The 26389-nt window shown below is 36.8% G+C and overlaps 1 protein-coding gene across 2 annotated transcripts in view; it reads left to right on the top strand.

Annotated features, from left to right (window-relative positions):
- Nucleotides 1-24718, top strand: part of CD96 (CD96 molecule) — a 91152-nt gene extending 66434 nt beyond the window's left edge. Inside the window, exons 11-15 of one of the 2 annotated variants that reach the window (XM_069472586.1) lie at nucleotides 9666-9728; nucleotides 10467-10556; nucleotides 13106-13229; nucleotides 15205-15365; nucleotides 24380-24718. In XM_069472586.1, the coding sequence (XP_069328687.1) occupies nucleotides 9666-9728; nucleotides 10467-10556; nucleotides 13106-13229; nucleotides 15205-15313 (386 nt within the window). In that variant the 3' untranslated portion in view covers nucleotides 15314-15365; nucleotides 24380-24718. Of the gene's footprint in view, nucleotides 1-9662; nucleotides 9729-10466; nucleotides 10557-13105; nucleotides 13230-15204; nucleotides 15366-24379 lie in introns of those variants that run through there. The other variant, XM_069472587.1, reaches the window with a different exon arrangement.
- The last annotated feature ends 1671 nt before the right edge of the window (nucleotides 24719-26389 follow it).

Raw genomic sequence — 26389 nt, forward strand, 5'->3', positions numbered from 1 at the left:
TAATCAAGAAATGTAAATGACTAGAATCAGAAAACCATTTTACATGAAATCAATTATTGAAAATTAAAAAGTCTGGTTGCCAAACTTTGGATAGGATTTATACAACATCCTATCAACATAATTTCTTAAATGTCGCTGGTGGTAGTATAAATTGGTATCATCACTTTTCACCATACTTTGGCAAGATGAACATGTGCATACTTGGAATCCAACAATTCTATTCCTAGATATATGCCTCCCCCATAATTAGTACATGTTTACAGGAAAATGTACACAAATATTAAGAAATACTGTTGATATAGCAAAAATTTTAAATAATCTAAATGGCCATAGTCAGGAAGATAGATAAATTGTAGTATATTCATATAATATAGAGCAATGAAAAATGAGTAGATGACAGCCACATACAACAACATGAATGAATCTTAATAATATTGTGTTGAGTCAAAAAGTGAATATCAGGTGACAACATATGATGTGATATTTTTAATAAAATTTAAAAACAAGTATATCCAAACACCATATGGTTTAGGCATCATATGTGATAGAGATTTTTAAGCTACATAAGTGAATAATAAACACAACATTCAGGATGGCATTTGCTTTTGATGGAGATACGAGGTATGGGACAAGGAGAAAATATTTATGGTGTTATTTATAATAACCCCAAATCCGTGTATATGAGTAGGAGTGAGGAGGTGTTAAAGAAAAATATGGCCAATGATAAGAGAATGTGGAATCAGGTAAGGTAATAACTCAATGAAATTTTATGAAACCAGTCAAAACAATAGCCATAATGTTACTAACCAAGCCAATTAATCTCATTATATAGAATAAGGTTTGAGCTGGGAAGTTTTTACCAATCAAATATATATTAAGAATAAAAACATTAATCAGACTGAGGATGAAAGTCCATACTTAAGAGATTTACATTTATACCATATGATATTAACATAAAATTGAGTTGTTTGTAACAAACGCCACTGAAAATGCCTTACTTTACCCGCACTGGTTGTTTGTCATCCTTCATCCTTGAGACCATAATACAAGTAAATTCTATAAGATCTTTTTTTGTTTACCTGTATCCCCAGTGCCTAAGATAATGCCTGATATTTAGTTAGTGCTCAAAAAATATTGTTGAATAGATATATTAATCAATACTTGTTGGTTTTAGGGTAGAAATTTTGTAGCAATGGGGCAAAAGTTTATTGGAAAATGTCATAGGAAAAAGCTGAGCTCCAAGTCAAATTTATGCTATGATTATTTATAAATTATCTCATATTTTAATTCTTAGCATAATGCTGTTGTCTGAAGTGTTTCTTTTATTTTATGTATTTGATTTTTTATTGAAATTATACTAGAATGTAAGACATACAAGAACAAGAACCTAAACCTTTTTCTGTCTTGCTCACTGCAATATCCTAATGTCTGTAACAGTGGCAGGTATACAGTAGGTGCTCAACAAATATTTATTTACTGATTGAAAGGATGAGTACATATGAACAAGGACAAGGAAGAAACACACATACACATACACAGTGAAAAGAAATGACCAACTTAATTGGAATTTTTGAACTTTGTTTGATTTAAATTGTTATTACAATATTATATATGTCAGAAATTTCTTAAAAAAGGAATCCTTGACATCGTTTGTATCAGCATGAAGCATAGAGGTCACCCAAAGTACTTTCTGTCCAGGAACTAGGAAATTGAAAGGGTATTGCTCAAAAGTTTTGCTTTATAATTTACACAAGTGTAATCTTGGTCTTTTTAATAAATTTAATAATAATATAAACTACTGTAATTCATCACATTTTCTGTCCTTCCTCATTTGAAAACTTCGTTTATCCTCAAACATCTCTTTACCATTCTTACCATAAAAATAGCCTTAGAAATAATGAAATCTAGAAAGGGACTCTAAAGCCCAACAAATGGTTTTTCCCTGAGAGTGTAAACCCCACATTCTTACTTACGCAAAAATAAGAAGAGTTTATAAACTAGTTGCCATTTTTTATTCATAACCTTAGAGAAAAAATTCCCCGCAGTAAGTTGCTCTATTTGTAATTGTTCACAAAAACACATTAGGATCCAACAAGTTAATATTGATTGCTCACTCCCAAACCATTTTTGAAACATGTTTCTACTCGTTGGATTGGACTGTAATGTGACATCCAATACTGGATGATGCATTTGGCAAGATTCATGACAGGCATTGGTAATGGGATTTTTTTCTCTCCCAGTATGTTTATTTCAGTAAATTAATAAAATGTTCAGAGGCAGAAAAAGAATGATAATGGATGCATTTCTGGTGAAATAAACCCACTCTCAATGTTTCCAGGGCCCTTACTATTTGTGAACAAATTCCACGGGATATTTGGCTTATGCATACATTTTATGTAGTTTATATATATTTTGGATGTCACTACAATATTCTGAGTACATTTGCTGACATTTATAAAAATATATTTTGATATATTCTTTTGTTGTCATTTTGTTTATCACCGTGAAGAGATCTATGCTGGGATGCAAAAATATTGGAATCTAATTCTAGTTTAGCTTCCAAGTTTCCTACAATTTGGAACAAAAATGCATATTTTACTTTATTCACCTATGAAATGGGAATACTTAATCTGACCATCTAAATACTCAAAATGTATAAGGTTAATGACATCTTGGAACACCTTGGACACTCAGGTAATCAGACCATGGAGCAGAAAATTGAATTTTAGTTACTTTTTTCTTTCTCATTTCCCTTGCCATCCATCTGGTCCAGTGCTTAAAACCACATTGAAACCAGTCATTGTGTCTAAGTTACACAAACAGAAAAATGATGGAAGTCTCCATGAACCTCTACGCCTCCAGCTCACCCAGTTACCAAAATCAACAAGCCCAAGCTCACCATCAATGCGTGCTCACATGTGCATGCGCACACACACACACACACACACACACACACCTGGGCCTCAGAATACTTCTTACTGATCTCATAAGGAGACTTCATTCTGTTATTTGACTATGCATTCCTTATCCTTCAAAATGTATTTACCCTTCTTCTTAAATCTTACACATGCATTTCTTATCCTTGGTCCTGGCTGATTCTTCTCAAGCTCTTGATAGCTGTGCCTAATAATTTCATAGCGGCCCCTTGTATTTTTCATAGACAGAGAGAGATTGAGAGGCTAGAGTTGAGGGACTGAGAGTCAATGACAGGAACACAGCAATTCCAAGACCTGTGGCAATGCTGGGCCCTGCTTCTATTTTAGGCTACATGATAATCCCTGCAGTCTCTCTCTTCCCTGCTGGCTGGGATGTTGGTTCTCTAAACTCACCATTTTTGTCCTCAAATTATAAAATCCCAAATGTCTTGGCTCACATCTCATTCTATTTCTTTGGTCTCTAAAACATTGTTCTTCTCCCATTCTTTCACCTGTTAGTGCAGTCTCATATTAAAAATTTATTCCTCCAGGCCGGGCGCGGTGGCTCACGCCAGTAATCCTAGCACTCTGGGAGGCCGAGGTGGGCCGATCGTTTGAGCTCAGGAGTTCGAGACCAGCCTGAGCAAGAGTGAGACCCCATCTCTACTAAAAATAGAAAGAAATTATATGGACAGCTAAAAATATATATAGAAAAAATTAGCCAGGCATGGTGGTGCATGCCTGTAGTCCCAGCTACTTGGGAGGCTGAGACAAGAGGATCCCTTGAGCTCAGGAGTTTGAGGTTGCTGTGAGCTAGGCTGACGCCACGGCACTCACTCTAGCCTGGGCAACAAAGTGAGACTCTGTCTCAAAAAAAAAAAAAAAAAAATTTATTCCTCTGATTTAAAAATTCTGTCTTCCATTAAAATACAGGCATACCTCAAAGATAATGCAAGTTTGGTTCCAGACCACTTATTGCAAATGGAGTCCTTTCCCCAACATATGTTTTTGTCAGCTTTGTCAAAGATCAGTTGCTGTAAATATGTGACTTTGTTTCTAGGTTCTCTGTTGTGTTCCATTGATCTATGTGTCTATTTTTATACCAGGACCATCCTTTTTGGTTACTATAGCCTTGTAAAATGATTTCAGATCAGGTAATGTGATACCCCCAGTTTTGTTCCTTTTTCCTTAGGATTGCTTTGACTATTCAATCTCTTTTTTGATTCCATGTGAATTTTGGGATTGTTTTTTCTTATCTGTGAAATGTGACATTGGTATTTTAAAGGAAATTGCATTGAGTCTGTAGATTGCCTTGGATAATTTTTAAAAATAAGACAACAGTGAAGTTTGCCACATCAATTAACTTCCTTTCATGAAAGATTTATCTATAGTATGCCATGCTTTTTGATAGCATTTTACCCACAATAGAACTTCTTTCAAAATTGGAGTCAATCCTCTCTAACTCTGCCACTGCTTTATCAATGAAGTTTATGTAATATTCTAAGTTGTTTGTTGTCATTTCAACAATGTTCACAGCATCTTCACCAAGAGTAGCTTCCATTGACTTTCTTTTCTCATCCATAAAAAGCAACTTCTCATCTGTTGAAGTTTTATCCTGAGATTGCAGCAATTCAGTCACATCTTCAAGCTTCACTTCTTATTCTAGTTCTTGTATTATTTCCACCACATCTTTAGTTGCTTTCTCCACTGAAGTCTTAAACTCCTCAAAGTCATCTTTGAGAGTTGGAATCAACTTCTTCCAAATGACTGTTAATGTTGACATTTTGCCTTCTTCGCATGAATCACAAATATTTCTAATGACACCTAATAGAATGCTAGACCCTTTCCAGAAGGTTTTCAATTTGCTTTTCCCAGTTCCATCAGAGGAATCACTATTTATGGCAGTTATAGCTTTATAAAATGCATTTCTTAAATAATAAGACTTGAAAGTAAAAATTACTCATTCATCCGTGGGCTGCAGAATGGATGTTGTGTTAGCAGGCATGAAAACAACATTAATCTCCTTGTACATCTCCATCAGAGCTCTTAGGTGACCAGATACATTGTCATTGAGCAGTTATATTTTGAAAGGAATCTTTTCTTCTGAGTAGTGGGTCTCAACAGTGGGCTTAGAATATTAAGTAGCCATGCTATAAATAGATTTGCCATCATGCAGACTTTGTTGTTCCATTTATACAACACAGGCAGAGTAGATTTAGCACAATTCTTACGGGTCCTAGGATATTCAGAATGGTGAATGAGCATTGGCTTAAACTTAAAGTCACCAGCTGCATTAGCCCCTAACAAGAGAGTCAGCTCGTCCTTTGAAGTCAGGCATTGACTTCTCCTTTCTAGCTATGAAAGTCCTAGCTGGCATCCTCTTCCAACAGAAGGCTGTTTTGTCTGCATTGAAAACCTGTTGTTCATTATAGCCCCCTTCACCGATAATCTTAGCTAGATCCAGATGACTTGCTGCAGCTTCTTCATCAGCACTTGCTTCTTCATCAGCACTTGCTGCTTCACCTTGCACTTTTATGTTGGAGATGACTTCTTTCCTTATATCTCATAAACCAACTTCTCCTAGCTTCAAACTTTTTTCCTACAGTTTCCTCATCTCTCTAAGCCTTCATAGAATTGAAGAGAGTTAGGACCTTCCTCTGAATTAGGCTTTGGCTTAAGGGAATCTTGTGGTTGGTTTGACCTATCCAGACCACTAAAACTTTCTCTGTATCACAATAAAGCTATTTCACTTTCTTATCATGCATGTATTCCCTGGAGCAGCACTTTTAATTTCCTTTAAGAACTTTTCTTTTGCATTCACAACATGGCTAACTGTTCGGCTAAGAGGCATAGCTTTTGGCCTATCATGACTTTTGATATGCCTTCCTCACTAAGCTTAATCATTTCTAACTTTTGATTTAAAGTGAGACGTGCAGCTCTTCCTTTCCCTTGAACACTGAGAGGTGTTATTAATTGGCCTAATTTCAATATTGTTATGTCTCAGGGAATAACGAAGCCCAAGGAGAGGAACAAACATGGAGGAATGGCCAGTGAATGGGGCAGTCGGAACACACGCAACAGTTATCAATTAAGTTCACTGTCTTATTTGAGTACAGTTTGTGGTGTTCCAACACAATTACAGTACTAACATCAAAGATTGCTTATCTCCAGATCACCATAACAGATACAATAATGATGAAAAAGTTTTAAATATTGCAAGAATTACCAAAATGTGACACAAAGACAAGAAGTGAGCACATGCTGTTGGAAAAATGGAGCCAATAGACTTGCTTGACACAGGGTTGCCACAAACCTTCAGTTTGTAAAAAAAAAATGCAATATCTGTGAAGCACAATAAAATGAGCTATGCCTATACCAATTTCTGGGAGCTTCACTGGTTTCTCCACGGCTAGGGCACAGGCCCTGCACTTGCAAAGCTTGTGAGTGTCATTTTCTTTTCCTAGTTGGAAAGAGAATAAAGGCCCCATCTGTGGACCAAGTGGTCATGGTAAGAGTGGGCACAGTAGCTAGCACCAGCGTGTGCATCTTGGTGGCAGAGGTAGGGCTGGCTCAGTACGCATTCACCTTGAAGAGGAATATGGGACAAAAGACCAAGATCATCAAGATTCCTCTAACCAGGCCTTGTATCTCTGGATATTGTTTGCCATCCTAAGACAAAATCAAATACAGAAGAACTCAGAATGCCTTAAAGAAGATCAGATAACTAAGAAATGACTCATCACAATCTGCTGTACGTGTAAAAATGATGACAGAATTCTAGATTTTCAGATAAGATCAGTTTGCATAAAGAACTGTGGTTTTACCAAAGGAGGAGCTGCCAAACTTCAGATAATAATGGACTTTGATATGATACTAAGTAGATTTCCTACAAAAGGGAAAAGATGCCTAATGTGTCAAAATATCTTTGAAAATTATAAACCAATCACAGGAGAATGTCAAAAAAGTTATTGCAACTAAAGGAAAAATATGATGCTGTTGAAGTAGATTCTGTTCTTACCATAGAAGAATCCTTTTATGCTAGAATAGTATGCTAACTCACATAGTTTCTTTGATGAACATGCTTTACCAAAAGCTAAATTTGAGAAAACTGTGGAAGAATCTGATGTTATGCTCAAGGAAGGATATAGGAATTTACTTGAGAAGCTCCAACAACACAGTGTCCTTGTGTTCATATTGTCAGTGGATATTGGTGCTGTACTAGAAGAGGTTTTCAGTCAAGCTAGTGTTTATCATCCAGATGTCCAAGTAGTGTTCATTCACGGATTGTGATAAAAACGAGTGCTCGAAGGATTTGAAGGAGAATTAACTCATGTACTTAACAAACATAATATTGCCTTGAAGTACACAAAATATTTCAATCAATTAAAAGACAATAGCAACAGAATTCTGCTAAGAGACTCCCAAGGAGACTTAGGAAGGACAGATGGAATAACCAAACCTTCCCATTCTGAAATTAGATATCTAAATTATAGAGTGGATAAGCTTTCAGAAAAGTATCATTTTATCAAGAGATGAATCATTGGAATTAGCCAACTCTGCCTTACACAGGATTCTATAAACAAGCATTCTTCAGGCTGTTCTCTCCTATGGAAGCAATTGATGCAAGAACTCTTCCTCTCTTCGTCTTGTTGACTTTTATTTATAATACATTTTTGGTCTTGAAGTTTTTCCTTTACATATTTAAGTATTTTCAGACATGTGGAATCCACCAACTGGAAGCTCCATTTTCTTCACCTGTCTTACCACTCTCCTCATTACATTTTTTAACAGATTTAAAAAAAATTTTAAAAATCTCGTAAAGTCAAAATTAGAAAAATAACTCCCTACTTTTCCAAAGTAGGTTTTGTAGTTTAATTTTATCAGCCATTAGTTTGAGGAGTCTTTTTAGACTAGGAAAGTTCTTAGAAACCTCAAAAGAAGTTCTATGAAATGACCAAATAATCTGCATGATTTTAAGTATGGCCATGTTTGTAATTTGTAATTGTGCTGATGGTATCATCATCTCCTGAAACAGTGTTATGTTTGGTTATTTTGTTTGGGGAAAATCAATATTGACCAGAAAAGCCTGGGACTTTATATTTGGTGAAAAAAACTATTGGTGTCCACACGTCACTAATCATTACAAAATGGTCTATCCTGACTCACATAATAAACATGAAATGGAAAATCTTTTTTAAAAAATACTCATTTTCTTTAAAGGGATGGCACTTATAACTATTTATACCTTAGCATAAATTAATTTATCCCATTCTTTCTTTAAAACATACTTTGAAGAGATACAAAATAAAGACATCAATCTCTAAAAGTTAAGCAGTTAAAGGAGACACCATATTGAGCAAAAATCCCTATAAAGTTATCTAGAACAAACTGCCTTCTTCATAATTTTACCTAAATCCAGGCTTGGTCCCAATAGCTCTTTAATCATTTGTTGCTCTTTGTCAATCAAATTCCTGGCTAATGGCTTAACGATTACAAATGGTCACTAAAAATGCTTAGTCTATCATCATCTATAGTCCTTGATATTCTGTCTGGAACAAATCACGTGTGCAGGATCAAAGAATTATATTGAAGATAAGAACATGTCCCTAACCTAGTCAGACTCACAATAGCTGTATATGAAACCACCCTTACCTCTGGGGTGACCTCAAATAGAAGTAGCTATGACAAATTATCCTGTGAGCAAGCCCTGGAAAGCATTGATCACACCTCTTCTGAAGGTCCTGATCACATACCTTTGTCAGCAGCTGCAGCTGCTGCTGACATCTAGAGAGAAACCGAGAAGAGGGATAGGGTAAGAGATATGTGTGTGTGTGTGTGTGTGTGTGTGTGTATTTGTTTTGTTTTATTTTGGTTTTGTTCATTTGTTTTGGTCTTGACACACAAGAAAGCATTTAACTGGGAAAATCGTGTAAGCTAATACTTTAAATAAATGGGTGTAATATCTTTCTGTTGATTGCAACCATCTACTACTACAGTTATTTTACTTTACTTTGTGCTGCAGGCCTTTTGTCAAATACAGATTTGTGGGGCCTACCAAGAAGTGGGTCTTTCTGGCCATAGGTGAAGCAATGAGCAAAATGAGTTGATAGATATATTTCAAAAGCCATGTGTGCTGACTGAGTTTGTTGCCATCAACTCAAAGGAAAAGTTTGCCACTAAATGCCTCAAAAGGACTCATTCAGCAGCTAACAAAGCCTGTGAACATAGAGGCCTGATAACTGCTGACACGGTTCAGTTTTCACAGTTGAGCAAGAACATCAGCTGTCCTACAAGTACAAATTATTTTCTTCCCTCATGCATGTTCTACCAGGGCCTTCAAATCCTCTTGGTACTTTTTCTGACTAAAGGTCTCCGTAACACACCTGGGCTTTCATTTTCTCCCATTCTTTTGGTTCATCTATAGGATGGGTGTGCAAATAGTCAAAACACACTCTCTATGGCTGGAAGAACCTCTCCTAGTGTTTTTCTTCCATTTCTTTTCTCTCTTGCTTCTAGGCAGCTATAATTAAATGTCCCTATTAGAGACATCTGGGTCACAAGCATCCTCTCAAATCTGACTATATTTGGGGACATTCTAGTGTATACTGCAGAATATTTCAATAATTTTGCTTTAAGTATTCATTAATATCCTTTTATGTAATTATTAAATTCAATTAACAGTCGAGAAGAGATAATAGAATAACTAGTCGTATACAGATTGACTCTTTTGATATCTTCTTCCTTTAGCAGTTTCATGGATACCCAGTGAAGTGTACAGTTCATCCCCCTCAGGCACAGGCTCGACACTTTATGGTGAGTAGCTGTGGAAATTTACGGCCATGGAAGGTAGTGGTTTGCTTTATTTGGGCAGAGGTGGAAAAATAAGAACTGATAAGAAGCCAGTCTCAGAAAATGCACCTCGATGATGACAATGCATGGAAACAAAATTTTTCTGAGCCATTCAAAGATAGAGACTAAGTCTTAAATTTTTCTCTATTTTGTTTCAAAAGGAAATCTACACAATAGCAATTACATCTATGAAAAATAGATTCCAATTTTTAATTTTCTATTGGAAAATAGAATGATTAGTCAACATTGGTTTGTCTAGACTAATGCTGCAAAGGAATTTTTATTAACCTTATCAAACACTCATGGGTGAGGAGACTCAGTATTTTGGTCAGCTGAACCTCTGGTAGCCTGAGAGAATAGTGGTAGGGTTTCTCCATCCATGACCCCACCTTATGGCATTTTCTCATACCACTTACGTTTCTCATGGAGATTCTTTAAAAGATACTGTTTTGTTGTTTGAAAGTGTGCAACTTTCTTTTTTCTTTAAACCAATAAGAAATTTCACTTCTTTGGTAGTTATTAGTTCCCAGGATTCCAGCCTTGCTCTAAATTGGTCCATAATAAACTTGACACACAATATTTTAGGGATATGCAGACCAATTAAATTGAGTTCCCTCTAATAGCACATGAAACCCAATCATGATTTTATACCACTTGAGATGGCTATTAGAATCAGTTCAGATATACCCTTTACATCCCTAGATGACGTCTTTAACAGCACGACTACAGCATTTTCAGAAGTCCCCACAACTACCAATGGATCTACTAAAAAGAATCACGTCCACACCATTGGTGAGTCATTTGACATATTTTTTTTTTGGATTTTGTGTTTTGTTCAATCAACAAATATTTATGGAGTACCTACTATTTACTAGGTACTGTGCCAGCTGTGGGTATACAGTGAAGACACTGGCTTCCTGAAAATTACAATCTATTAGAGATTATATATAATAAATAAATAATCACACAATTAAATTTATTTATGACAAGTACTATAGGGAATTGCTAGAGTCTAACAGAAAGACCTGATTTTAATTGAAGATCAAGAAAGGACTCTCTGAGGATATGATATTTGAATTAAAATCTGAAAATGAATAAGAATTAGCCAGCTAAAAGGTAGCAAGAAACATTTTAGGCCTGTGAAAATATAGTCTGAGAAAGAGACTCAACCTCATTGGAACAAAGAGTATATGTGTAATTCAACTAATAACATTTTGTCAATGAAAAATATAATCCCTTATTTTATATCATAAAAAAGCAAGGGATTCAATAAAGTTAGGACCCTCCCAATGCAGGTCATAATTGTAAGTTCACAGGCATAATCAACTCCAGGAGTGCTCACTTGGCTATTGAACTCTTCACCTGGGCATGTGTTTATTTCATATCAAAGGTCATACCATCTTCACGTCATTGGAGCATAATCCTGCATATATCATGGCAACAGAGCTGCAAACAGAGGCACTATAAATATTTTAAGGTATCAGTGGCCTTAAAGAACTGTGTAATTTAGAGATGAGTCAAGATTTGAGCTTTGCTTTTCCACCCAGATATTCCTGAAGGCAATGGTCTCATTTTCTGTAATATATTTGGTTGGAAGATAATTTATAGGCATTTATGTAAGACATAATTAAAACCTTTTGTTCTTTTAGTTCTGTAAAACTTTGGAGGTAAAATGTTATATTCCACCATATTGCCAGTGTGGAGCCTGGTAAATTTTGACTTGACTAAAATAGAACTCAGTCCTGAGTTGACCATCTGTGCAATTGTTTCTTTTATGATCATGCTACTCTAGTGGTTTAAACTACTGTGAACTTTCTAGCCATCTGTATATACAAAGTGCCACTTGGTTATGTATTATATAGAACAACATGAGCTTCTAGGGAGTCCTCAGTGTCTACTTCCACAGAGTTGAAAGTGAGCATCAGGAAGACCTTGAAGCCCTGGATATGTGTTACATGAAAAGGAAAAATCTTCAGCACTGCTAACCATAGCTAACATGATAACATTGTGGTAGAATGCCTAATTCAAGTTCAGGTACCCAATGCACAGCTAAAGCCAAATACTGTGACTGTGACACCAGTGTTTGGAGATAGAGAAAGGTTTATTCAATTTGGCCCAAGTGAGAAGATAGGAGAGAAAATCTCTCAGATCTGCCTTGTCACGGAGATGAGGTAGTGAGCTTTTATACAGGGTGGAGGTAAGGTAGGGGGATGTCTGTGCTGCTTTAGTCTCAGATAACTCCTCTCGAGTAACCAGACTTCTGGGCCCCACCAGCTAGTTGCAACTTTTCCAGGGGCATTCACTCCTTCTGCAAAACAAACACATAGATTCTTCTCATGACCCTGGAGTTATCTATCTCCTCCTGCTTGACAAAGACACCGTGCATCAGCAGTTAATAATTGCTGTGAGAACAAAGGATGCTGGGCAGGAAGCAAGCAATTAACATGGGCCAACAACCAAGGGCCTAGTCCAATTTTACATTATTTCAGTCATTCAAAATGCTGGGGTACTAAAATCTCAAGGGGTTCAGCTACAACGACGCATGGCTGCATTCCCAACTATGTAAAACATAGAAAAGATTTGGTAGCTAGTCTTAAGCTATTTATTTGGAATTAATAAAAAAAAGATTTGGTAACTAAAATTTTAAATCCAATTCTTTAGCATTCATTTCCTGAGATTTTGATGTGTGAAAAACGGTGTAATAAAAACTGGGCAATAAAACAAATTAAAAACCTTGTATCTACCTACAAGCAGTTCACTATCTAGTTGAAACAATGAAAGAAAACCAATCTAGATAACTTTTTTCCCAAATGATCTAAGTAATCTAAATATCTATTTATAATGTATAAGGAATTTCATCGGAGTGTTGTTAGAAATAATAAAAGCCTAGAAACTACTTAATCATCTAACATTATGGACCAATTAAATAAACTGTGGTAAATCCGTTGAACTATTCAGTCATTTAACAGAATGAGGTAAACCTCTATGCACACTATGGAAAGTTACCAAGAATTTTTTTTAAGAAAAAGAAGCATGGGACAGAACAGTGTGTATAGTATGCCCCCATTTGTAATAAAAGAGAAATATAGTCATGATTCATATATATGCATACATATCCATAGAAAATGTCTGATAGGACGCATAATTAACTATTAAAAGTTATTGCCTCTTGTGTGGGTGACAAAGCTGAGACGTGCTCCCAGAGTATGATTACAGCCAATGTGCACCCCCGTGGCCCTTAGAGAAAATATGTTTCAGGTAGGAGAAATAGTTCAATTACTCCTGTTTTCCAAATGCCAAAGTTCAGCATTAAAGTTCATCTCTCTTTATGCCCTTTTCAGGTACTGTGGTTAATAAGCCCAAAGACGGAATGTCCTGGCCAGTGATTGTAGCAGCTTTACTCTTTCCCTGCATGGTACTGTTTGGTGTTGGAGTGAAAAAATGGTGTCAATACCAAAAAGAAATGTGAGTATAATACTAAGATATGTAGAAACTGATAATTTTTCATTACAAAATATTTATCAGCACAATATATTACTACTATGTGGAACTCCACAGAGTAATATTACTATGGCTGTACTGATAAATATATTATTTATGTATTATTGTACTGATAAATAGTTCTGTGAGGACATAAGGCTCACAGAAGCTCAGAGAGGCTAGACAGCTTTCCCAGCATCACACAGCCAGGTTAAGTGCACAGCCCCTGACTCAGCAACCTCTCTGTGTTGGCCTGGTCAGGCTGGAATGCTCATTGGATGGAGCAAGTCCATGGGCATGAAATGGGAACCTCACCTCACTTCAGCTCAGAACTAAAATGGATTTTTTTTCTTTTAATCTTCATTATTTTTTCATTTTCATGCATCTTTGAACCACCTGGGCTCAGCTAGGCCTAGATGCTCAAGTGTGAAATTGAGTGAGAAAGGTAATTTTAAGAGATTTCCAGCTGCTTTTTATCACAGTGGGCTTTTACTGCCCTTTTCCTTTTTTCCCTGAGCAGAAAAGAAAGTAAGTTTTTGTGGGGTTACCTTTTGTGTTTGTTTGACTGAAATATTTTCCAAAACTCTTCTCCAATCAGCAGTCTGAAATGTCATGTAAGGTTAAGCCTCGCTTTTCTGACTTGCTGTTTTGGATCAGGTCATGACCGGAGGAGACCCCAATACACGGGCGCTGATCTTCCACGTATCTTACTGCCAAGATAACACTGAGCATTGTGCCATCTGGGCTTTCATAGAGAATCCTTGAGGACTCTATAACCATAGGCAGGGAGTGTTTCATGGTGAATAAAACACAAACCAGTAGTTACAAATCCTGGGATCTTACCTAAGGACTACATCTTAGCCACTACATGATTCTGAGAAATTTATAACTTTTCTAAAAATCAAAAGTACAAGTTTCTTAGAATTGTATCCACCTCTTGATATATGTTAATTCTCCATTAAAGCATCCAAAAATAGGGTAATAGGGAGTGAAGCTCTTAATATTAAAATAAGCAAATGAGTATCTGAAAATCTGGATTAATTTTTTTGATTGCTCTGAATTCAAATGTCTGTGTCATCTGGAGATGAGAATAACCCCCCAATACACAACATTAAGATGCTATGGATTGCCAGGGCATAGAGGTGCTTGAGTGATGGACATAGAAGATGCTCACAGATATATTTCTGTTTCCTAATATCAAGATAACTGGAGCATTTGTATAGCTAAATCCCACACTAACCTGGTTTCTTAATCCATTTCAGACAAAGAGATGAATTGTGCTAACATAAAATAGTGCTTCATACAAAGATAACTGCAAGAATATTCACTGATTCAAAGAAAAGGGATGTAGGCATTATCCAGCCAGTGCTCAGGGATTGAGAAGAGCTTTACTTTCCACCTCTGTGGTATCCCCACAGTACTCAACAAGTGTGTGGGTGCACGTCAGGGGTAGGGTTAGCAAAGGCGCTATGTGAAAAGCTTTGGTCTTAAGTCCCAGAATTTTAAGATTTTGTCTCTAGAGAAATGTCTTAATCCATATAAGAGAAACATTACTTCTATTAGGAGGCAGTTGCCCTGGAGAGTATCAGTCCTGGTTAAAAGACTTCGATTGCTGGTCTGGTTCTCTTGAGTAAGAAGTTTAAAACCTCTGAGCCTCAGTTTTAGTTGTAGAATGATGGCAATAATACTCAGTTCCTAGACACAAAATAAATAATGTTATGTTAAAAGCATTTTGCAAGTTACAAAGTACCATGTAAATGTTAATTAATAGTATGATCATGACATTAAAATGGCTAATAGCACTAACAAGCAAAGGGGTTAACCCAGCAAAAAAATTCTGAAATAACTAGGAGAGTATATCTCTTTCTCGCCAATCTATCTTCCCCTTAAAAAAAAAAAAAGTGAAGAAATATGACTCCCTCATATTCTTAGCATTGAAAGAGCAATCTTTTGTTCCTAGCATGGAGAGACCCCCACCGTTCAAGCCACCACCACCTCCCATCAAGTACACTTGCATTCAAGAGCCCATTGGAAATGATCTGCCTTGTCATGAGATGGAGACGCTCTAGTCCTGTGAGGCTTTACCATACAGCAGAACTGTGCTGGAATTCTATTGAGAAGGTAGACACTGTGCTTTATTAATATAAGTTCCCTTCAGCCAAGCCTCTGCTGCAGCTGACATGGATGTTACAAGTGAATGAACTGTCTTCTCAGCAATTTGCCCTCTTTCATCTGCATATGCCTGAAATTTAAACAAGAGTGAAAGGATATATCATGCTCATACCCAATGCAATCTGCAGGGGTTTTCTTGCTTATGTAAGAGGTGCACATTAGGCTGTTGTCATTAAAAAATAAAGTGTTTTCATTTTTCACTTTAATTCTCTGATTAAGGAGACAATTGTGGTTGCAAGCATATGCCCAAACTAGATCCTCTTCTTTTAAGGTCATCTGCCAACATTCTAAACTATTTGCCAAAATTATGATAATCTCAGAGTTTTATTGCATTCCTTAAGAAAATTCTAAGAAGGAAATGTAAAAGTTCTAGTAAGAGTTCCAAGCAATGTGGAAGCATGGCTAATCTTTATATTGAAATTCTGTTGTTTCTTTTCACTGAAGGAAAATAGAATACCTTGCACAAGAACCACATTTGCATCCTTTATCCTTCCTCCCATCAGGTTCAGGCCAGGCTCCTGCCACAGGGACAAGGATGCAGAGGGATCATAAAGTTAACTAGCCAACAACCAAGTAGCCTGTAGATATAAGACTTCACTGACCTCTACAATCATATGAGCTAAGAGTGGTTCATTCTTGGCTTTGCCTGTCTCTGTATGTGTGTGTGTGCATCACACTAGTACCGAGCTGTTATGTAAGCAAACAGGCAGCCTAACCCCAATCCAACCATCTCATTTCAGTTATTCTCTTATTTGTCTTGGGACTTTCCCGTTTATCCAATCTGCTTGTTTTGATCTATTCGGAAACAGCTAAAGAGCCTCAAATCAGACTAGCACTGATGAATTAACCCTGCTCCTACCAATCTTTTGCAAAACAGCTTAAGCAGAATGTAGAGGTGACAGAGAAGAGACCTAGTCAACCAGACGTGCTCTGTATTCACCAACAGTTTGTGAGTGAATAAATGGCTGATCCCTCTTGGTCCCCTAAACCTTCCCACGCTCCCTGCCCCAGGAGGGAAGCACAGATGTTGTTGACAGATGTAATGATAGGCAAATTCTGTGTGGACTTTAGTCCCAGAAGGAAACTTTAGTTTATGTGCAGGTACTCCTCCCTGATTGTACGTGAGAATAACTTGGAGAGTTTGTCTTTTTTTAAAATACAGTGGCTGTCCCACTCTGGTTGAACTAAAGCTGAAATCTGAGGAGTGAGGCAGAGACATCAGCACTGTCAGATGATTCATGTGTTCATCCAAAGTTGAGAACTGCTGAACCAGTGAAAGTTCCTTCTTATAGACCAGAATCTCAGTTAGGTGCTTACATCTTGTAGGGGCCAGCCTCCAAGATGACCTGCAAAACTTCTTGCCTCTTGCTATTCACACCTTTATGAATTCCCCTCAACATTGAATATAGATGATTTGTGTGACCCAGGGCCAAGATTAGGCGGAGGCAAGCAATGAGCCTAGGCTACAAAATTTAAGGAGGTGTCACCCTCAGGGTCATGTACTTGCACAGTCTTGAGAGTGAGTACCAGTCTCATCCCTGGTATAGCCAATAAGATACTGTGGAAATGACCAAAACTGGATCATAAAATACATTGTAGCTTCCATTTTGAACTCTCTTTGTTCACTGGCTCTGGGGGAAGCCCACCATCGGGATGTGAGGATGCTCAGGCAGCCCTACTGAGAGGTCCACCTGCCGAGGAACTGAGGCCTTCTGCTAGCAAGCATCAACTTGTCAGCCATGTAAACGAGCCATTTTGGAAGCAGATGGTGCAGCCCCTGCTCAAGTCTTCAGATAACTGCAAGCTCAGTTCATCTTTTGACTGGGACCTCACAAGAGCCAAAACGACCCACCTAAGTCTCTTCTAAATTTCTGACCCACAGATACTGGGAGATAATAAATGCTTATTGTTTAACACCACTGAGTTTTGGTATAATTTGTTATATTGCAATAGATAACTAATACAGCTTAATAAATGGAAAAAAACTGTTTGCCTGCCTTAATTCTCTTTAATTGCTCATTGGTTCTCAAGAAACAAAGACTAGCTTTGTATATATGACTGTGCTTTATGTGCATAGTTATTTTTATTTAATACAGCTTAATCATCAGTAATTTGTGTAAAAGGCATGTGGTTTTACTTCACTATTTTATTAGGAGACATGAATACAAGCAGAGGCATTGGGGTAAAAAGTGGCAGAATTAGAAACTGTCATTTAGTTTAGAGATCTTTAGATAGTTTCAGTAAAGGGAGAGACTTTTTACAGTACAACATAAATCCATGTAATTTTTCAATTTATCACACAACAGATGTTTCACGATGCTTTTTTATATTAGTTCCTCTTTGAAGTACACTCTTTTAATCGTCTAAACAAGTTCTGATAGGCATTTGTAAATTCATCTACTGCTTGAATAGTTTCTTATCCATGGAGGGATGCTCAGTCAGTGGGTTAGAGGAACTTTTCATAAACCTTCAAAATAGAGGGACACCAGGTAGGTGCCTCTTAGGTGGTCTGTAAGCTTGACATCATGTGACTAAAATGACAGTTTCACCTGCACCTTAAATTGTGCACAAGTAAATTCATAGCACCTGTCTCAACCAGCAACTCCTCTGTCTAGAAGTGGGTTTAGTTCTGTCCCGTAGGTGAAGTAGCAATACTAGACTTTAATCCCTAAGGTTTCTACATGTCCTCACCACCTTCATTTTCACTGAGGAGAACTCATACTTAAGTATTTTCATCACTCCTTTCCAAAGCACTATGTGTTAGATAACATTGTTATTTAGAAATATTCATTTCCTCACCTACCTGCACCATGAGCACAGCTTGCCTTTTGGCTTGGCCATGAGACTTGTTTGGAGCAAGGGAATACCATGGGAATGACTAACCCAAGACTTGAAAAGTGCTGGTATGATTGGACTCACTCTCTTTTCTCTGCCATTGTCATGAGAACATTTTCAGACTAGCCTACTAGTGCCAAGAAGAAGAGCAGAGTCTCATGGAGTAGAGTAGAACCAAGCCAGGCCCTGCCTGGATTAGCAGCAGATCCTAGGCAGACCTCAACAGGTGCATAAGTTCAATATTGTTGCATGCCACTGAAATTGTGTGATTGTTACACAGCATTGCTGTAGCAATAGTTAACCTATACACATAGGTTCAGAGGCAGGCATATTTTAGCTCATAGGCAAGGGCCTAGGTTGAGAAATAAAATATGTGCTTTAGTACAAAAAGAGCTTTTCCTTTGGTTGCTATGGCTTTTGTTTTAACTAAAGAAGATATGATTGGCTTCACCAAATTAATTTTGCATTATAGGTCTTTAAAATCACAGAACATTTGACTAGGATGGGTATTAGAGGTCATTGTACAAATAAGGAGTTAAAGGCTCCGTGAAACTGACTTGCCCAAGGTCACGCAACTAGAAGTGGTAGAACCAAAATGATGACCCAGCTCTCTCATTTCCAGTCTAGGGTGTGATCAATCTCTGATTGCTTTGGAATCTTCTTTTGCTATAGATAAGAGCTATTTTGTGTACATTTAAGTAAACATTGATTTTTTTTTAATGCCCAGAGAATATATTCTAAATTTTGTGACAGAAAACAAAGAAAAGTAGAAATAATTGATCCCTAGGGATGGGATGGCCTAAAAAGTATGAAAAAAAAAAATGAAAAGATCAAGATCAGAAACTGGAAAGAAAGCTTAGAGAAACTCACCAAGGCCAGAGATAATGAAAAGGATGCTATCTCAGAGGCTCTGGGCAGGGAAAAAGTTCTTGAGGGCACCTGACTTAGGAGAGTGGTTTTGGCTTGAACCTGAAGGTCGAATCTTCAGAAATACAGAGACTTTATTCTCTCTGAGACGAGGGCTGAAATACACAGTCTAACTGAGTTTAGGACAACAACAATCATGGCTATGCCAACCAGCTAAAGGAGGGTTTTCCGCAGAGACAGCTGAAATAGTGAGTGAACATTACCACCATGGGAAAAAGAGACACTGACTGGCACAAATGGGCTGTTGTTCTGGCAAGAGACATATGATGAGACAGTGGGGGCAGGGCAGTTTATTTCCCAACTCCCGCAATGGGGGCATTTCTGCTGGATTTCCTGGATTACTAACAAAGGGTCCATGCTGCATCCAGGAAGTCTTGATCAGAAAGCAGGAGAATATGACCTTAGTCAAGGTCAGGGCTAGGGAACACTTTTACAATTATTCTTAAACCCTGTCTAGTGCATCTGTGATAGTCCTGACATTAGTTGAGTACAAATTAACACAGGAATGGGAACAACAGAATCTAAATTTTTCTCTCCAGGTGCATCTTTGTACCCTTCAATCTCTGTTACAGTCCTTGCCTGTTCTGCCCATTCTTATTCCCCATATTTTCTCAAAGGCTCTGTGGGATTGTGATCATAGGAAGGATACTTAGGAGATTAAAGGGGAAGAGCAACAAACTCAGTATCACAACATAAAGAAGAGAATATGGATGGGGGAGCATCCAGCTATTCTTGCTAAGTGTCAGGAACATATACACATTTGCCCTGAGTTTTGTCAGACTATTCCCCATTTACTGTCCAAAGAAGACATATCACCAAATAAAACTGACTACAATATTATGCCATTCAGCTATCACCAGAAAATACTCAAAAGTACTGGGAAGGCAAGATGGAGGGGACAGAATGAACAACAGTTGCATGTATTCTGAAGAGAGATTTGATAGTGGACCTGATAACCTGAGAACCATGCACAAGAGTTAACCTCTTCTGCATTTGCTCCCTTCAAAATGTAAGTATCTGTTAACAATGAATGGGAAGATGAACAGAGATCGGAGAATTCCATCGATGGTACAACCATTTGTGCATCACTAGTTTGGAATAAGCATAATTCCACTCTTATAGGTAATTGGGTTGTATTGGGTTTTTTGCTACACATAACGCTGTTGCACTGATTCAAAGGGACATGCTTTGATGACTAATAGATCTGAATCTAACATAATTATAAATGGGCATTGATTTTAATTTTGTGGCTAGTTAATGGAAAAGTATGACAAACACTTTTCCTGAAGACCTCTTTTGGATGGTCATTTTAGAGTTTGTAGAGTCCACAATCAAGGAATTGATATAAAAATTATCTAAGAACTACTTTTTGCCTTCAGTGAATATAAAGTTTAATGGGTGAAACAGACATTTAAATAAATAAATACAGCACAGTGTAATACATATAAAAAGAAAATTATATACTAAGAAGAGAAAAGAATAAAGAAGAAGGCATTGTATCAGGGATGGAGTATGAGAAATATTTTCAAAAGGCTTCAGAGAGGAGGCTGTCAGTAGCAGCAAGGGCTTTGCAGTGGAGACACTGATATCTGAGACACAATGATGAGAATTAAAAACTTTACCTAAAGATTACACCAGGAATGCCAGAAGGATTTACTGATAGAAAATTGCTTATAAAAATAAATGAAAAACAACAATAAAAAATAAAAACAAAAAAATGAAGAAAAAAGAAAATAGTTTAATATAATTCATCATTAAATATGACTAAAGAGGAAAAGCATAGGATTAATATTCATAGATGCTTAGAAAGCCTTTGGCAAAATTCAACACCCATTCCTAACAAAAACTCTTGAGAAAATAGGATATCCTTAGCCACATATATATAAAATATATGCATGCATACCTATATCTATCTATATATAGCTATATTCATAGATATAAATACTATACACATATTATTATAGTGTATAGATACTATAACTGTATAATTATATATGTGTACATATATACATATACTATAGTATATACTATATTATATTGTATACATATATACTATAGCTACAACTAAAACTGTACAAACATATATTCAGAGGCAATAAAAGGAAAGATGGATAAGTTGCACTACTTAAAAATAAAAATAATATGCATGGCAAAATAAAAGCAAAGGCAAATGATAAAGCAGTTGAAAATATTTACAACATATATTATGGATAAAGGGCTAACATACCTAACTGATAAAGAACTTAGAAATATTGAGGATAAAAAGTTGAAAAATCCTATGAAAAAATGGGCCAAAGGCATGAATCAATGATTCACAAAAAAGATACAAAAGTAACTCTTAAACACTTGAAAAACTATCAAATTTATCCATAAAATAAATTCAAATTAAAAATTTACTGAGACATCATTTATTACTCATTTAATTGTGAAGAATTCAAAAGTTTAACAATATTCTCCATAATTAAAGCTTTGGGGAAACATGCACGCTCATATATTGATGAAGGGGTACAAAGTGGTGCCACCATTATGGAGAGGAATTTGACAATATCTAACAAAACCATACATTCATTTATTCTCTGACCTAGTAATTTCTTTTCGGGAATTTACCATGAAGCTCTGCCTGCAAGAATATCAAACTATATATGCACAATGTTATTCATGGCATCAATATTTACAAAGTATCTAAATGTCCAAACATAGGAGATTGGTTAAATAAACTATGGTAAATACATAAAAAAGAGTAATGAGCAGTCATAAAAACAGGAAAGAAGAATATCTCTGTCAACTGATACAGACTAATTTCCAGAAGATATTAAGAGAAAAAGGCAAAGTGCAAAGAACATCTAATATTCTACCTCTGTGTAAGAAAGAAGAAAAAAATAAGAAAAAAGTAATGTTGTATGTGCCTATTTTTACAAGAAGAAATACTGGAAAGATAAATCAAGAAACAGTGCACTTGAGGTCAGGAGTTTGAGACCAGCCTGTGTAACATGACAAGATCCCATCTCTTCAAAAAAATAGTTAAAAAAAAAAAATCATCCAGGCATGGTGGGGCATGCCTGTAGTTCCAGCTACTTGGGAGGCTGAGGCAGGAGGATCACTTGAGCTCAGGAGCTCGAAGCTGCAGTGAGCGATGATCACACCACTGCACTCCAGCCTGGATGACAGAGTGAGACCTGATCTCAAAAAAAAAAAAAAAAGAAAGAAAGAAAGAAAGAAAGTAAGAAAAGAAAAGAAAAGAAAAGAAAAAGAAAAGAAACAGTGGAATTGGTTATTATAAGGGGTGGGAATGAAACAGGGTAGAAGGGATATGGGAGGAAGTGACCTCTGTGTATACCTTTCTGTATAATTTTGTCTGAAAAAAGTATGCTAATGTTGTACATATTCAAATAATAAAATTAAATGAATAAGAATACGAAAAAAATCTAAAACTGAAACCAAAGTGAAACAGATGAAACCATTTGTATTTCAAATAAATAGTATACTCACACTGAAAGAGAAAGAAAAAAAAAAACAGTCCAAGTAGCTAAAGACACAAAATGCGGCTATATACCCCTAGTCTTATGTAGTGTGGGGGTAGGGGTAGAGGGAAAGGGAAGAATTGTGAGTAAATCTGGAAGGCTTTTGTAGTAAGTTTTTTTTTAATTATAGTGATACAAGCAAAGCAATTATGAAACTATTTCATATGTATTATAAGACTGAGTAAATGTGTGAATTTTTTGTCTTTGGGAGCCCAGGATCTCTCTGTAGGAGAAGGAACATATAAACATCGAATAAGGGAGGATAGTGTGGATTCAGGGATGGATTCAAATTAGAGGTATCAACATGAATTCATTATTTCCTCAATATATGTGTGCATATGTGTGTGTGAGCATGTGTATATGCACAGATGATAGTGTTTCCTGGGTATCACATATGGAGGTCCATAATGTCCACTCGGTCCTCATTCATAATGTTAATCTTAATCATGGCTCTGTGTGTGTACCTGTGCGCCCGCACACGTGTGTTGCCTTGGAAGTATGTGTACATGCCTATATTTCCCAGATGTGTCTTTTGAAAGGAACAAGAAAAAAGATAGCCCAGTAGCAACAAGCATACAAAGCATCTAGATCTTGGTCTCTAATATAATTTCCTGCTGAAAGAAACAGAATTTCTCAGAGAAACACTTGATTAAGGGCAAAGTTGATATAAATGATCTTAGAATATCTTGTTACATCAGAAAATAACAACATGGTCCAAAATATACTGAGGATATTTCAGAAGGATGCAGAAGTCCATTTGAAGGGACTCCCACTGGATAGATCTAGAATAATTTGAGTACCAATATAACTAAGCATACTAATGAGATAGAAACCATCATGAAAAGTAGGAATTTATGAGTCCTTACCAGTAATAGGTGATAAATATATAAGTAGAGAGACGGGAGTCGAAAAAGAATGGATCTAAAGATACTCTAGATTAAAGGAGTCTAAAGAGATATGACAATTGATTGCAATACCTAACTACAGACTGAATCCTGTACTAGAGGGGGAAAAAGGCTATAAAGGACATTATTAGATCAGCTGACAAAATTGGAATACGAGTAGAAGACCAGATAAAAGTATTTATAACTCTATTGTGGTTATGTAAGAGAATATCTCTATTCTTAGGAAATATACACTAAAATATTTAGCAGTAAATGGCAATGACATATATATATAACCTACCCGCAAATGGTTGTGTGCGCATGTGTGTGGATGTTTATGCATGCACATACACATATACGTAATCCATGCTTGCACAATGCACACAGACATGCATATGCATACACACAGAGATGGAAGCAAATGAAGTAAAGGAAGTAAATTGTTAAAGACAGATGAATCTAAGTAACGGGAATGTGTGTGTCTCTGTGTGTGTGTTTGCTGTTTTTACTTTTGCAAACTTTTTTGTTTGAAATGATTTCCAAGTAGAAAGTTTAAATAAAAAGTGTTTAAGTAAGACCCTAATAAAAGATGCTCAACTTGACTCAAAATCAGCCTATTTTGCCAACATTGCAGCCGTTATACAAAATGACAAAATCCAAAACTCTTTCTTTGGGGGGAGTTTTCTTTCTCTTTTCTCTGAGAATTGTTTAATCTGAAAGTTCAGAGAAAGAAACCAAGAATTCATCCTGCAATTTCACTGTTTTTGTTTCATTTCTGGGTCTTATTCTGCCCTAGGTACTGGCTGAGATCCACCAAAACTTCAGTCTTAAGGAAATGAATGGAACTCTTTGATTTTCCCAAAACTCCAGGGCAAACTTATCCTCTCACCATTAAACCATTTCATTTCAAAGGAGACTAATCTGTGTTTCTCTAGACTTCACTCAAGAGAGAGACTTAGTTCCTCCTCCAAACCCTTGGGCAGTGTTTTCTGTTGCCACTTAAGTACAAACTGGAAACAGCTCACAGTTTACAGCAGTCCCTGCTGCAAGACCTTACATGCCCGCAGCAGCAGGTGCAGACTCCTATTCAGAATTCCCACTGTGGACTCCCCAAGGAGCTGGGGCAGAAAGAACGTGTGACCAATACAAAGGCTTTATTAGAAAACTAATCTCAAAACCACAATCTCAAGCTTTTGCTGGTGGCAGCATAATTTTAGAATATCAGCTCCATACTGATATAAAAGAAGTTCTGGTAGTCCCAGTTCCAACACGAGAAGTCAAAGATTTGAGTGAGGAAGATAACAAAGAAGAGAAGAAGAAAAGTCTTAACTGTGTAAAGGTTTTTCCCAGCTGACAGAGAGAGAAAACGGACTGTGGCTGGAGAGACCATAAAGCTCACATGGTTCAATCTTGCATCATGTGCTTCAATCCCCTCTACCACATTACTGTCTTGTTGGTGCCACGTTTGGCTCAGGTGCTTCCAGTCATAGCAATTCACTTCTGCCTCTACTTCATTCATTGTATTACCGAACTCTGAATTCTAGAACATTTGTCTATATACTTGGCCAAAACAGAAAGATGTGTAGCATACACTTTACTTTCTCTTTTACTTCTACTCAAAGGAAGAGGAAGCTGTGGGCACAGATGTTGCTAAGACAAACTATGTCTTCCTCCATGACTAGCTTCAGAGGTTTAGGAAAGGTGGAACAAGACAGGTGGCTGAGTTGGGGGCTAGCTACAGAGACTTAAGCAGATCAGAATCCTTTCAAATGCAAATCATCAAAAGGCCAAGGAACATACTAAGGGCTTCTGACTACAACCTAGCATTCAGGGAGAGTCAATCAGGGAAAAATATTAAAGATTCATTATTTTTAAGTTGAAATTTATTTTCTTTGTTTAAAAAAAGAATTATTTTCATTGGTCAAAGTCGTTTGCACAAACTTGTAACTTTAATATTAAAAAAGTTGGGAGAGAATGATCATTCCTATTCTCAGGTACCCTGGTGTTTATTCCACGGACTATGGACTATCATGCTACTTCCAACTGGTGGGGCAACCCAAAATGCAGGGCCAGGTTGTTAAAAAGAATGCATTCCTTTATAAGATTAAATTTGCTAAATGATAACAAATATACAGAAGTCATTTTAATTGTGCCTGAAGTTCAAGTGGTTACTAATGTACGCCTTAGGACAACAAAGTCTCCTAATAATTGATGTAATTCTTATAATTCCAGGACCCTTGGGGTGGGGTATCCTGTGAAGAGGGGAGGCAAGGAGAGTAGAACAGTTGGTTTTCCTGCCAGTTGAGATCAACTATTTCTGCCAAAATATTCTTCTTTTATTGCATGCATTTCTATGCAACATGGGTAAGAATTATTTACTCTGCCATTCTACCTTTTCTAACTTCTTTTTAGAAGAGAAATTTTTTGACATTCCAAAGCCTTGAGCTCAAATATTTGGAACATAAAAAATCCCCCAGGAGCTTATTTTAAAGGCAAGGAAAAAAGGTGCCACCCCCCAGAGGAGCTGATTCAGTAAGGTCGGCATTTAACCCAGGAATCTGTATTTTGCATAAGCTCTCAGTTCTTGGTGCCAGTGATCTACAGACATTTTTAGGGTAATTGAAACAGAAAGGAAATTTTCTATGTGCCTGAAGTGAGCCTTTAGTACCAGCAGGTGGCTCTATAACATCTTAAATCAGGAATTTTTTTGCAGCTAACTAGCTAGCTAGCTGGAAAACAAAAGCTCTGAGGTCTTCCTTTATAGTCTCTCAATTACCTTTTGGGGGGTTAAAGATGGGGTGGAAAG

The sequence above is a fragment of the Eulemur rufifrons genome, chromosome 7, assembly GCF_041146395.1.
Source record: "Eulemur rufifrons isolate Redbay chromosome 7, OSU_ERuf_1, whole genome shotgun sequence".
Classification (NCBI taxonomy): domain Eukaryota; kingdom Metazoa; phylum Chordata; class Mammalia; order Primates; family Lemuridae; genus Eulemur; species Eulemur rufifrons.